The following is a 13,563-nucleotide window of genomic DNA, read 5'->3' as shown; positions in this document are numbered from 1 at the left end:
GCTCAAACTCATGTCCATTGAGTTGAGTTGGTGATACCATCCAACCATCTCATCCTCTGTCATCCCCTTCTCCTCCTGCCTTCAATATTTCCCAGCGTGAGGGTCTTTTCTAACCAGTCAGCCCTTCACATCAGGTGGCCAAAATAATTGGAAGTGGTGGTGATGGTTATGTGGTTGTGTACATTTGGCAAAGCTCACTGAACTGTAAACTTGCAATGGATACATTTTATTGTATACAAATGGTTCCTCAAGAAAGCTGACTTAAAATGGATGGGAGATTGCCCAGTGCTGAGGTTCCTAGTATCTAGCAGTTGAGGAACGGCTTGACAGAAGCCCATCCAGGGACTTTCCAGCTTCCCTGTCTCTCTGTAAATGTCAGCTTTTATCCACTAAGGCCTGGTGAAGCAGGCAGAGACATTGTCAAGACATATCAAGATGATACCTACCACCAGTGCGCCTGCCTTCAGTCCAGGGTCATATGGAACTCTAAAGCTTTGGGGGAGATTCAAATTCTGCAGGATTTCAAGCTTTTGCTTTAGTTGGAAAATAACTGTAATTGTAAAAACACACAAGAGTTATATGAGTGCAAGAAATTACCAATATCACCTACAACATTTCCTGAAGTCACACATATTCACAACATTCTATACATTTGGTAAGGTGAAGAATAGGAGAAAAGGGAGTAGGTTTCTGTCCTTGAGGAACTAACCTTTCAGGGTGACAGGCTTACTGAGAGCAAAAAACTATGCACACACGTTACAACAGGGGACAGAAATATCTGAATATATGTGGCATACCCAGACAGGTATAGAAGGATGCTTTATGGATAATGCTAGGGAATTACTGTAGTTTTCTTTCCAACATATGAAACTTTAAACTGCCATCTGATTTAGGAAACATATCTGAAGACCATATTAAATGGAATTTGGTTAGGGTTTGGTAAATTCTTTTCAAAAGAGGAAGTTAGGTTGTATGGAAATAATATGACAACCTCAAAATTCTAAAGGCAAATATATAAATGGAAAATTACTGCCTGGGTAACAGACTAGAGGTTAGTATAAATTTTCCCCTTTCTTTCTTACAACAACAAAAAAGTGAAGATTATTATCACCATTATTTTTAGGAGAGAGCATTTGGTATATTGGAAAAGAATCAAAGGGAAAAATGGAAAATCAAACTATTCAAAAGCTTAAAATTGGTTGAGTATGTTAGTGAGGGTCCATTATGAGCTATAATGCTGAATCTAGGTATACAAGCATGATAAGAGATAATTCCTAGCTCAAGCTTCATACAGCTCAATAGACCAGAAAAATGTGTAAATAGCTTTAATTTAATGTAGTATCAACCAAAACCAATGGGAATATAGATAGAGTGATTCATTTAGAATTTCTTAGAGATAAGACAACACTGGAACATAAAGGGGGTGATATATATATTTTATAAGAAGCACATATATAAATAAATATATATACATCTTGCAACCTATGATGTATACATATACATATATATTAAAAAATTGAAAGAATTCTCAATAATTCATTACTTTGAAAGTGAAGATTTGAAAATTATATGCATGTTTTGAAAGATGGGACAGAAAGGGTAAATATTTGGAAATAACTAATCTTTGTGTGTGTGTAGGTGCACAGTTGCTCTTTAAAAATACATCTTACATCTGCATAATGCAGTTTTAATTTTTCAAAGAGTTTAACATCTATTATCATACATTCATCATTAGAATATAAATGTAATTTCAAAACTTATTAACTTGTAAAGGGAGAACTTGATATTTGCTTACTGAAGAAAGACAGAAAACTTAAAAATGTATTCTTGGCTACCCTGAGGAAGGTGTGACTTGCCTTCCAGAAGAAGAAGGATCCCAGGGATGATATTTGGAGACAAATGCATTTGGAAAGAGCACCAAGAAAATCGAGCCACCCGTACCTTGGGAGCTGACGTCATACTTTTCGGCAGAGAGTGATTTAATATCAATGGTGACTTTTTGTAACATGTCAATTACTTGGACTTGTTGAGTGAAGTCCCGTAGCATGGCCGTACCACAGCCCCTCAGGTAGGCCTCCAGGATCACTGCAAACCTCTGCTGATAGTGTCTCGACTGGGCAATCTCACTTCTCAAGAACCAAAACAAGAAGTGACCAATTCTTTTGTTCTGAGGGTGGAAACAAGAAGGTTAAAATTATTATGACTAATGCTCCAGATCTATCAGTCAATTCTCGATAACCTTTTAAATGTCATGCTCTTATCAAAATGGAAGTACTTACTCTTAAACCACGCTTCAGCAGAAATCTGGCAAGGGCACTGTCATGGTATGGTTCAAATTTCACAGCCTAAGGAAAGAACACATTGGCATTTGTAGGACTGCATTCTCCATTGGTTAATCAGGAAACAGGAAATGGAGAAAAACTGGTCTCTGCCTTAGTGGGTTTGTGTGGATAGGAGGATGAGAATCTGACCAATCATTTAAGTTCAGCCCTTTCTCTTCAAGGACACTTTGGGCCAGAGTGAACCACTTGCTTAAGGACCAGGATTAGAAGCCAGAATCCTTGACTCACAATAATGTGCTTTCGATAACTTTAAAAATGAAGAGGTGAGGGCTTTTGTTCCCATGAAGGGCTTACCTGATTTTTATTAGAAGGATAGAAGAGAAAGATGGAGACAAATCTATAAAAGTGGAAGGAAAGAAAGGTTGTTGGGAAGAAAATAGACAGTGGGGATATTGTACACTTGGGGAGAAAAATATCTGTTAGATATAAAGATCCTAAAAATTGTGTAGCTCCTCTTCTGCTCAAGATACGTGCTTGGCATCTCACTAGCAAGTCAGTGAACTGCCTCTCAGGTTCTTACTGCAACAGACTAATCATCACTCCCTTCTCTGATTCAGAGTATACAGGGCTTTTTTTTGCCTGAAAATTTCTTCTTTTATCTGCTTTCTCAGGTTTAGCAGTGTTTAGTAGTTTTCGCATCACTTGGCTAATATGGAGATATTTACATAGGTGGCAGCCCTATGGCTGAAAAAAGAAAAGAACAAATTAAAAGTAAAAAAAAAAAAATAGGGCCCAGGTAGGTGGCTGCCCCAGACTCTGCCACCACCCCCCCCCCACCCCCCAACCTCAACTGCTTCCCCAGGGCAGCCTGGGCAATTTAAAAATAAAATGTAGGGGCTTCCCTGATGGTCTAATGGTTAAGACTCTGTGCTTCCAATTCAGAGGTCACGGGTTCATCCTTAATGGGGGAACTAAGATCCCACATGCTACTTGGCTAAAAAAAATTAAAAAAACCTGAAAAATAATTAAATTCTAATGGGTGCATGGATATTTATTACATCATTTTCTGTACTTTTCTGTATGTATGCAATAGATCATAATTTTAAATGCAGTAAGATTAACAAATACTGTTTGATTATTAGAGGTGCATATATAAAGTTACAGGATAGATGGGATTTATAAGCATAAAGAGAAGTTTGAAATTAAATATCTCAGGAGTATTTCCTTTATAAATAAACATGGTCTATCCTTTTCCCTAAGAAACAGGAGAAATTTCCATTCACTTTATGTTTTAGGGCCTGGGAAATTTTGGGTATGATTTCTAATCCTTACTTTGGTTTTCCAGTTTGGAAATGATCAATACTGACTTGATAATATTTCAATTATCCCCATGCTTTCAAAGATGACGTATGCTCAAATTGGTGCCACTGTAACTGTAGTTAAGATCTTAATTCTGAGAATGTGGTTATTTAGCCACCAGTAGTCACTTCAGAAATGTTACCAAGTTTTTAACCCAAATGTGAGTCTTTTTGACCTTCTTCATGTTTCACTTCTGTAAAGATGATGCAGGTCTCAACCAGGAGACCATTTTAATCAGGAATGAATGAGTCATTTGGCCATATCTGCAAATGACTACTCTTCTTCAAATTTAGGACCACAAACTCAATGTTAATATCACTGACCTCTTTTATTTACACGTTTCTAAGAAGAATACTATTCATTTTCCAAGGCTGCAAAGTTCACTTGTGAAAATGACGATGTAAAATAATTCATGATGGCCTTGGGATTTGAAACAGATCCCTTGCAAATTTGCCTCATGTTCTTTTTGTTATGGACAGCTAGAAAATTGAGGATACTTTGATTTTTATTAAATTTTCATTAGTGTTTAGGCTAGCCTCTGAACTCATGGGCAGAGAAAAACTTTGGTTATATTTGATTAGATAAAGATAAAGGCCAACTATGTTTCAAGTATCTGAGTAATGGGAAGGTGAAGATTCAAAGTTTAGACTATCCAAAATTTGCATCAGAAAACTCCAGAAACTGCCTATAAATATAGAAAATGATTGGTTTGGTGTCCAACAGTTAGCCTGAAAAACATCACCTACTCAGAATTGTCCTTAGCTTCTTCAATGTAAATTAAGTGTCCTCAGGACCCCTGACTATTTTCTCATAACATTCTATAGCTTTTCCTCAAAGCGTTTGTCACAATATGTTATTCAGTATCTGCCTGTATGTATACTTATTTGATGTCTTTCTCCATGAACTACAGGCTACTCTAGGGCAAAGTCCAGCTGTGTTTTGATCACTTCTCTATATCCAGCAACAAGAAAAGGGGAAACACTCAGTCTGAGTTGTTGAATTAATGAATGAACACATCTGTTCTGTAAAATAGAATTCTCTTCCAATTCCTGTCTTCCCTCCTCCTTGTCAAGCAGCACAATATACTATGAGAATGACTATAGTGAGCAAGAGAACCAGTCCTCCTTTATCTAACTTCCTAAGGAAACCTTTAACAAACGATTTAGTCTCTCTGGACACAGGGAAAGGCATATGAAGAAGAGTGGAAACAGAGTACCAGACCTGTCTAAAGAGAGGGGCTTTCAAGGTCCCATCCAGAATTGAGATGTTACTCTATGAATTGTGACAACCATGATCAGAGAGTATGACCTTTTCTCTTAGGACATACTATTGTGCATACATGCAGATATTGGGAAGCAATAAAAAGAGCAGACCTGTCATCGGACCTCTGGGTTTGAGTTTGTCTTTCAAAATACGTGACCTTGGGCACATTACTTAACCTCTCAGTGCTTCAGTTTCCTTATATATATAAAATGCAAATGTTAACTGGACTGCTATCAACATTGTTGGGAGAGTTAAATGTGATAATACATGAAAAGTGCGTAGATCACTTGGAGCCTTGGCATAAGGGAGCATTCAATAAGTCAAGTCTATCATTAACAGAGTAAACTCTCATTCCCACTGGGCCAGTTCTCCTAAAAAAGTGAAATTATTCATGTCATCAAAATGCTGGTCAAAAAGCCCTCAAGGACAGAAAAAAAGTAAAAGGGAACATTTACTACTCTTTGAGTAGTAAAAAAGTAGATCTACTTTGACTGATCATTGACTCTCTTTGGACAATGTGCACTGGAAGATGGCTTAATATGGCGCCTGTCAGCACATCCAGATAAATTCCTTGAGATGAGTGCCTCCCCTACCTGGACCAATTGGAGCAGGTAATGCAGAACGTCATCGTCTTCCAAGCTCTCCAGTTTCTGAACTGCAATGGCTCTTACGTTTTCATCCGAAAAGTTGCAGTCTAGGAGTTGCATCGTTAATCCAACATCCAAAGCACTTTGATCCCAGACCTCCCTTCTGGCTAACAATTGATATGTTTTGGCCACAATTTCTTGCTGTCCCCATTTCACTGAGCTAAAGAGCTTAGGGTATGCTTTGGGATCCTTAAGGCTTTCATATCTGAAATGCCAAAGCAATTCTTTGTCTTCCGCAGTAAGAGGGTTAAGTGGATCAGTAGCTATGATTGCCTCCAGTTGCTTCCGAAGTTGGTTGGGCATTTCTGCTCGTACGCGGTCCCCTTCCGGGTCAGGGGTGGGCTGATGCTTAGGCAAGGCTATGGGGTGACAGTAGTTGTCCAGGAGAATGGAGATGGACATTGAGTTTTCCTTGTCGGGATTGGTGGCAGATGTGAGCTTGTCTGCATTGAAGCTCCCTTGGTCTTCCCCCTTCCCAGATAACTGCCACATGTGGAGCACGTACTCGCCGTGGCGCAGGAGGAATCGGTGGTCGATGAGCAGCAAGTTCACGTAGTAGAGAAGCTGAGCTTTGCCTCTGGACTCGGGACTGGGAGTCTCTGCAGAGGCCTTACCAGACAGAGCTGGTGCTTTGCCACAGTAGATCTGGAGGTTGAGCAGAGCCCCTTTGGGTAAGTCTTTGATCTTGATACTGAACTCAAGCCACACATTCCAGAGCACCTCCTCCGTGAAGGGTTTTGGGCTGGTTCTTCTTTGGCAAAGGACTTGCTGCCCATACTGGATGTTTGCCTCCACAAAAACCGTGAGATCTGCATTCCGGGGCAGGACGGGGATATCGATGCCCCTGATCTTGACTCTGAACTTGCGGTCACAGTCCCACAGGGACACAGTGAACACGCTCTCATGGTCCTTCCCATGGATGGTTAGCTGCTCATGGTAGCCAGTGACTCCAGTGCAGTCATCCACCAGCGGCCACTCTTCCTTCCTCACCTCATCCAGGGCTGGGTCCGGCGGAGTGTCAAGCACCAGGTGAATCTCTTCACCATTCTTAAGGCACTGCCGCACCCACTGAAAGTTTTTGATGGGCGTCTCGCCCACCAGGTACTCATCGCGGCCACAGACACGCAGCACAAAGTCCTGTTCGTTCTGGCTCTCGGGGATATCCATCAGGGACTTCTTCTTGGCCATTTTGGTAAAGAAGCTCTGGAGGATGGTGCCAGGGGTATCATCAGCCGAGACCTTGATGGTCTGGCTGGTGGTGCTGCGGTGAATAATGATGAAGATACAGTTGTTGGTGATCTTCTTCAGCAGGTACTCAGGGAGGGGCTTAGACGTCACCCAGGGGTGCATGGCGTAGAGCTTGGGGTCGCGGCCAGCCACCTCGGCCATACGCGGGGTGACCAGGCGGCGGCGTGTGAACTCCAACTCGTCGTCGTGCACATTGCTGACATCTGTGACATCGTAGCCGATGAGGGCAGTGAGCTGGCGCTGGAAGGCCAGCGTCTCCTCTGAGGGCGAGTGCCGCTGTACCAGGTGGATCTGCCCGGGGCTCCGGTGCAGCACCTTCCAGTAGTGCAGGCAGTCCAGGGTCTGCACCACCTGGTACTTGTCATAGATCTCATACCACTGCCCCTTCTTCTGGTAGAGCAGGAGGAAGTGGTCCGGGCCCAGCCTGTGGTAGAAGTCGGCGGCCACGCTGGTCTCCAGCACGCGCAGCCACACTTGGGCCTTCATCTGCTCCACGTTGCCGTGGCCGGCCACGTGCAGCAGCGCCGTTTCGGGGGTCTTGGTGTTGCGTTGGCTGGTGGGCAGCACGAACTCAATGGGGATGAGCTCCATGGAGGACATGCTGGCCGCCGTGCTGCGTGGCTTCATCCTCCGGCGCCTGCGGCAGTTGTCCTCTCTCAGCACCACAGGCTGTTCATGGTTCTCCAGCTCCATGCCCTATGTGACCTGGGAGCAGAGAGAAGAACAGAGGGCTCTTCAGAGGGAAGGTGCTTGCCTTTTATGGTGGCCCGTGAGCTGGCAAGGAGAAGGTGTAGACGAATGACAGGGATGTATGCAGGAGGACACAGGAGGTTTGGAATAGGGGCCCAGGAATCCTGGCCCCACCACTTAGAAACTGGGGGAGGAGCTGCTTAAATAATCTCTGAGCCTGTTTCCTATCCATCAAATGGTGTTAGCAATACTTCAGAGGGTAGACAGGAGCATTAAATAAGGTTGAATGTGGGCCATGGGTAGATGGGGACTCATTGATTATTCTCTCTACTTCTGTTATGTTTGAAATTTTAATTTAAAAAGAGAGATCAAGCACTGATCTAGCATGCTGTCTGATGAACTAATGGCTCTAAGTGGTAATTGTTTTAAGCATATTGAAATGCATGTATGAGTCAAATAATCCAGTTAGAGCATCAAGTCCTGGTTTACAAGGTGCCATGTAAGATGCTGAAACAACTCCCTTTGAAAGCAGGCCTTTGGTTTATTCCTCTTTGTTCAGTCTCACATGTCTCCTGGGGGACTCAGACACCTTATCCAAGTTGCCTCATGATCCCTTTTCAAACTGTCTGGATCAGGTATCTGCGCCCTCATCAACTTCCTGTCTATTTTTTTTTTTTCTCTTCATTTTTTTCTTTCTAGTGAGGAGAGGTAGTCATTTCATTGATAAAACTCAAAAAGATCAGAATTGGTGAAGCTCCTCTCAAGAACATTTGCAGATATTTATAACTGTGAATCATGAAATATGTAAGCATCTTGGCTGTCATTGCTCGAGTCCCCAGGGCTGTACTCTCCAAATATGAACTTTCAGGTAGTCTGCCTCTGGAGAACCTACAGGTTGGAAGGAAGGACCTGCTTTGGGACCCCTATTGACTATTTAACCTCCTTTTGCTCTAATATTTTCATCTCTATAACTAGAATTCACCAATATATTCTCAATAATTTATCCACTATTTCCACAAATAGTTAATAAGGACCTACTTTCACAAAGCATTTAAGTATAAATGTTACTTATTGTAGTGTGAAACTCTTCAAATAATGATTGAAATGCTTAACATATTAAAATTGAAATACGAATAAGGTATTTTGATTTTACTATTTAGTAGTTCTTATTCTAAATAAGAATCAATTAGTGAAACAAAAATTCATGTTTAAGAAAATATTATTCTTAAAGGACTAGTGTTAGTGTAATATATAAGTAACTATTTATTTCCTTAAGAAACAGTGGAGCATTTGATATATACCAAAAAGAAGAGTTTGATTAAAAGGTAAGAAAGGCAAGTTTCATTAGATCCAAACTTCTGTTCATATCTTGACTTAAATTTACTTTTAAAGTCAACAGTCCCTCTCTCAACATATTATGAAGTTACACTTACTAAATACATGAAACCAACTGTCCCAAATAACTGTCTCTTGCAGCTCAAGCCCTTCACTATTTGGTCTTTTTCTACTTTATAGAATGACAAAGAAGAGAACTGTAAGCTGTGAATACTGGCACTAACTTGAAACAAAATAGGTTCAAATTTAGGCAACATGCAAATACACAGCAATTACTTCTCCCTTCATGACATCAAACAGACTTACAAGATAAGAGATGCAGAAGAAAACTGGCTGACTAAATACTCACTGCTTTTCATGGTTGAGGCTGTGAAGCTTTCTCCTTTTACGAGAGAGAGACGTTAAAAACACTGTTTAGCAAATCGCGAATCATGCATTTGTAAGAACTTGAAGGCTGGCTGGCCCTCCCTCTTCCTCCCAAACAAAAACAAAAAAGGACTGATGCACCTGCAAAGCTATTGCCGGAACCTTGTGGATATCCACACACACGGGTTGGACTAACGGGTTGGACTAGATGATGAAACAGCCAGTGGCAGCATCGTCAGAAGAACGACAGCAGTTCCAGATAAAAATATTCTGGCCGAGAAGGAAGTGTCACTATTCCGAGTCAGACCCAACAAAGGGCAAAAAATAGAAGGAAGCAATACCTGATAAAGCAGCAGAGGCGACGATGTTGAAGGATCATTTGTTTAATTTCTAAAAACAAAACAAATTCAAACGTACCCAGTGTGCTTCTAAACTCTTCCGCTTTTCTGGGTCTCCCTTCACATCCAGATGCAGAGGAAGTGTTGCAGTTACCAGGAAGGAAGTTTTAACCAAGTTGATTATACGTGTGATTGCTCATTTTAAAAGTGTAAGAAATGCATTTCCTGTTAAAGCACACAGAACTAAGCATGAAAGTATATGTATTTTTTACTCTATGAACTGTTTTTTTTTTAATTTCAAGAGTGCAAACCAATTATTATAAAATGACATAGATTCAAACCAAATATGCATTCATGAGACACACACACGTGAACTATTTTTCTGGTTAGTTCTCAGTGGAGAGAAAGTCCTCCTAGCTACAGTATTAGAGAGCCAGCCTGGTGGGAAGATTTTAAAGAGCCAAAGGAAACCCATTAGTCCTGCAAAGCCCATTCAATGAATTTTCCCTCATGGACCCCCTGTTCATACCCTGTATGACCCCTTGTTCATACCCTGTAACTGAGGGATGAAGGAAGAGAAATCTAGTGATCCAGGGGACTGGTTATCAAGCTGAACATTTTCAAAGGCAAGGTCTGGAAGTTCATTTCCTTAGGTCGGTGAGACAGTTTTCTATTTTTCAAAACATTTATGCTCCAAAATATCACTGGCTCAGACTGAAAGTACAGTGTGTATGTGTGCATGTATATGTGTGCATGTGTGTGTGTGTGTGTTGGGGGTGGAGACTTCTTGAAAGCAGTGATTGACTGCAGACAAAATAGGTTTCTTGGTGTCAGTGGATTGGGAGCTGAGTACTGCCCCACCAGTGAGAGGGTCTCTGGGAGGTGGTTCCTGATTCCCAGGGGAGTGAAGAATCCCTAGAAAAGCCATGCTCAGTCACTTTTATAGCAGCTCTGTATATTCCAGTAACCTCGTATCCTTCTAGATCCTGGAACAGTGGCCCTTCTCCTCCATTCTAGGATTTCCTGTAGCTGAGTTCATCCTTCAACCTAGGCTCTCATGGACTCCACTGAGGTCCAGGGACAACAGGTAAACATAGCCTTGGCCTCACAGGTTCCTTGGAGATGGATAATTAAGTTTCTCTCAATTACTCTGAGAGAGAAATGATTGTCTAATCTGTCTCCTTTCACCACAGGCCTCCTAGATCTTACCTTTCTATAAACAGTGCTGTAAGAGTTGACATCAACAGGTAAGCCATTAACTCAAGGTCTGCCTCTGAAATATTTCAGAGGGATCTTATCGGCTTTCCAAAGTGTATTCCTATAAAGGAATACTCCTATGGGAGCCTGGTGGCTTTTGAAGCTTCTAAGTTAGCCTTCTTGGTTGGTTTGAGGGAGGCACCAAGAAGCCACCCCACAGGAGCTGGCCAAGCTGCGATTTACCTCGACTGCGTGGAGGGGTAGGCGGGTAGAGTACAAGTGGCAGTCTGGGGCTGCTAGGGCTGGCCACAGAGGGACCGTGAGCTTGGCCAACTCTGTTCCCCAGATCATTCAACAGATAGAGGAGACTAAGTCCTGACAACCTAACACACACACACATGCACACACATACATTATTTCAGAACTATTAGACTCCACCTCTTGAATCTTCTTGCTTCTGTAGGAATTACTCAGCTAAGTCCAATTATGCAAATATTGTCTGTTCTATGACTAAACTTGCAAATACTTCAGACTTCTTTAGTGGTTTGAGATTAAGAACCCTGCTCTTCCCCAAGTCCTAATATAGCCCCTAAAATTTGACTATATGTAGTCATTGTTTCAGGGGAGAAATAATGGCCAGTGTCTCCTTCCTATTGGTAGATACTTCCTCCACACAGAGGAATTCTTTACTAGTTGTATCCCCAGATTTTTCAGGGTAGAAACCCCCTTGGCCTTATCACTATCCCATTTTATTAATATGTTTTTCTCTTTTCTTCTTTTTTGCCCTTCTGTGAATCTCCATACATCCAGCACTATGTTTTCTATAGAGTAGACATACACTATATTGTGACTGAAAAAATATAATCAAATAGTCTGACCTTTTTATCACATTCAACATTATGGGAGCCACAAGATCAAGCAGATTAGACAGTAAGAACACAATATGATGTGCCTTAGATGAAGAATGAATTATTTGCTTTGAGGAAGGTTCTTTAAGACAAGCTTTAGAGATACCATTTGTAGCCGAGAGAGAAAAGATATGCAGATAAAAAAAAAAACTGCAATGTGATAGCATAGGCCAAGTGGTTTATAGTTTATGTTCCTTCCATAATATAAAAGTTTACTGGAGGAGGTCACTTTGAGTGGTATTTAAAACATTTCAAATATGCAAGGGGAGGTGCAGGATGTAAGGCAAGAGGAATCAGAGGGGGAAGTCTTCAAGCCAAAAAGTATTTGGGGAACAGTGAACTGATCAGTTCTCTGACCTGGAAGATTTGTGAAAGACAGCAATGGGAGATATGGAAAAGACATGGAAAAATAGGCCCGTGGTTCCTAAACTTCTTTCATGTCTCGGCACATGTGCATTGTAATGGTGTTTGTATAGTACATTGGGTGTAGTGGACCTAATGTTCGTGTTCCCCTCCACTCCTAATTCATCTACTGGAATCCTAACCCCCAATGTGATAGTACCAGGAGGTAGGGCCTTTGAGAGATGATTAGGTCATGAGGGTGGTACCCTTATGAATGAAATTTGTGCCCTTATAAAGGGGACTCCAAAGAATTCTCTTGCAATTTTTCTGCCTTGTGAGGACACAAAGAGGAGATAGCAGTCTGCAGACCAGAAGAGGACCCTCACTAGACCCTGACCATGCAGCTACCCTCATCTCAATCACCTAACCTTCAGAACTATGAGAAATAAATTTGTTGTTTATGGCTGCCCCATCTATGATATTTTGTTATAGGAGCCAGAACTGACTGTGCCATAGGGATAAGGGAAGAGGTTCTTCAATGCATGAGGCATTGTCTGTATTCCCCAGGGACCTTTGAGACACACTGATTGGGAAGCTGTAATTGGTTATTGTTCCTGGATAGGATAGCTCTCTGACTCAGATGTGTGCGTATCTCTCAACCTGACAAAGCACTGGAATCCATCTTTTCATATTTTTGTAGATCAACCTCAGATGGTTTATATAATGATACAATCAATTTAAAGTCATTTTGAAGTGAAGTGAAGTCGCTCAGTCATGTCCGACTCTTTGTAACCCCATGGACTGTAGCCTACCAGGCTCCTCTGTCCATAGGATTTTCCAGGCAATAGTACTGGAGTGGATTGCCGTTACCTTCTCCAGGGGATCTTCCTGACCCAGGGATCGAAGCCAGGTCTCCCGCATTGTAGACAGACACTTTACCGTCTGAGCCACCAGGGAAGTCAAAGTCATTTTAATCTCATCTAATAATTTAGTTCACCTTCATACTTAGCTTTGTTGTCTAGGTACAAATCATAATCTTTTTAAAAATTTATTTTAAAAACTGTTATACAGTTTTATTTAACTGTATAACAGTTTTATTTATTTATTTGCTGTCTATGGGGTCACACAGAGTCAGACATGACTGAAGTGACTTAGCAGCAGCAGCATACAGTTTTTAAAGGTTATACTCCATTTGCAGTTATTATAAAATATTGGCTAAATTCCCCATATTGTACAATATATCCTTGTAGCCTGTCTTGCATTCAATAGTTTGTATCACCCAGTCCCCCACCTCTGTATCCCTACCCACCCCCACTGGTAACTAGTAGTTTGTTCTCTATATCTGTAAATTTGCTTCTTTTTTGTTATACGCACTAGTTTATTTTATTTTTAGATTCCACATATAAGTGATACTATAGCACCCCACTCCAGTAGTCTTGCCTGGAAAATCCCATGGACAGAGTAGCCTGGTAGGCTGCAGTCTATGCGGTCACTAGGAGTTGGACATGACTGACCGACTTCACTTTCACTTTTTTCTTTCATGCATTGGAGAAGGAAATGGCAACCCACTGCAGTGTTCTTGCCTGGA

The 13,563-nt window shown here is 41.5% G+C and overlaps 1 protein-coding gene across 7 annotated transcripts in view; it reads right to left on the bottom strand.

Annotated features, from left to right (window-relative positions):
• PIK3CG (phosphatidylinositol-4,5-bisphosphate 3-kinase catalytic subunit gamma) overlaps positions 1-9,648 on the bottom strand; it is a 35,900-nt gene extending 26,252 nt beyond the window's left edge. For 2 of the 7 annotated variants that reach the window (NR_197965.1, XM_005205423.5), the window contains exons 1-5: positions 9,532-9,620; positions 5,498-7,504; positions 2,280-2,345; positions 1,942-2,167; positions 447-550 (exon numbers count right to left, since the gene is read on the bottom strand). Coding sequence is in view for 6 of the 7 variants with exons in the window: in XM_005205423.5 (XP_005205480.1) it covers positions 447-550; positions 1,942-2,167; positions 2,280-2,345; positions 5,498-7,492 (2,391 nt within the window). In the remaining variant the exon portion in view is untranslated. Of the gene's footprint in view, positions 1-446; positions 551-1,941; positions 2,168-2,279; positions 2,346-5,497; positions 7,505-9,173 lie in introns of all 7 variants that reach the window. The other 5 variants (NM_001434762.1, XM_059885625.1, XM_024990737.2 and 2 more) reach the window with 4 other exon arrangements.
• Positions 9,649-13,563: the final 3,915 nt, after the last annotated feature.

This window comes from Bos taurus, chromosome 4, assembly GCF_002263795.3.
Source record: "Bos taurus isolate L1 Dominette 01449 registration number 42190680 breed Hereford chromosome 4, ARS-UCD2.0, whole genome shotgun sequence".
NCBI lineage: Eukaryota > Metazoa > Chordata > Mammalia > Artiodactyla > Bovidae > Bos > Bos taurus.
This window is presented reverse-complemented; position numbering and strand designations above follow the sequence as displayed.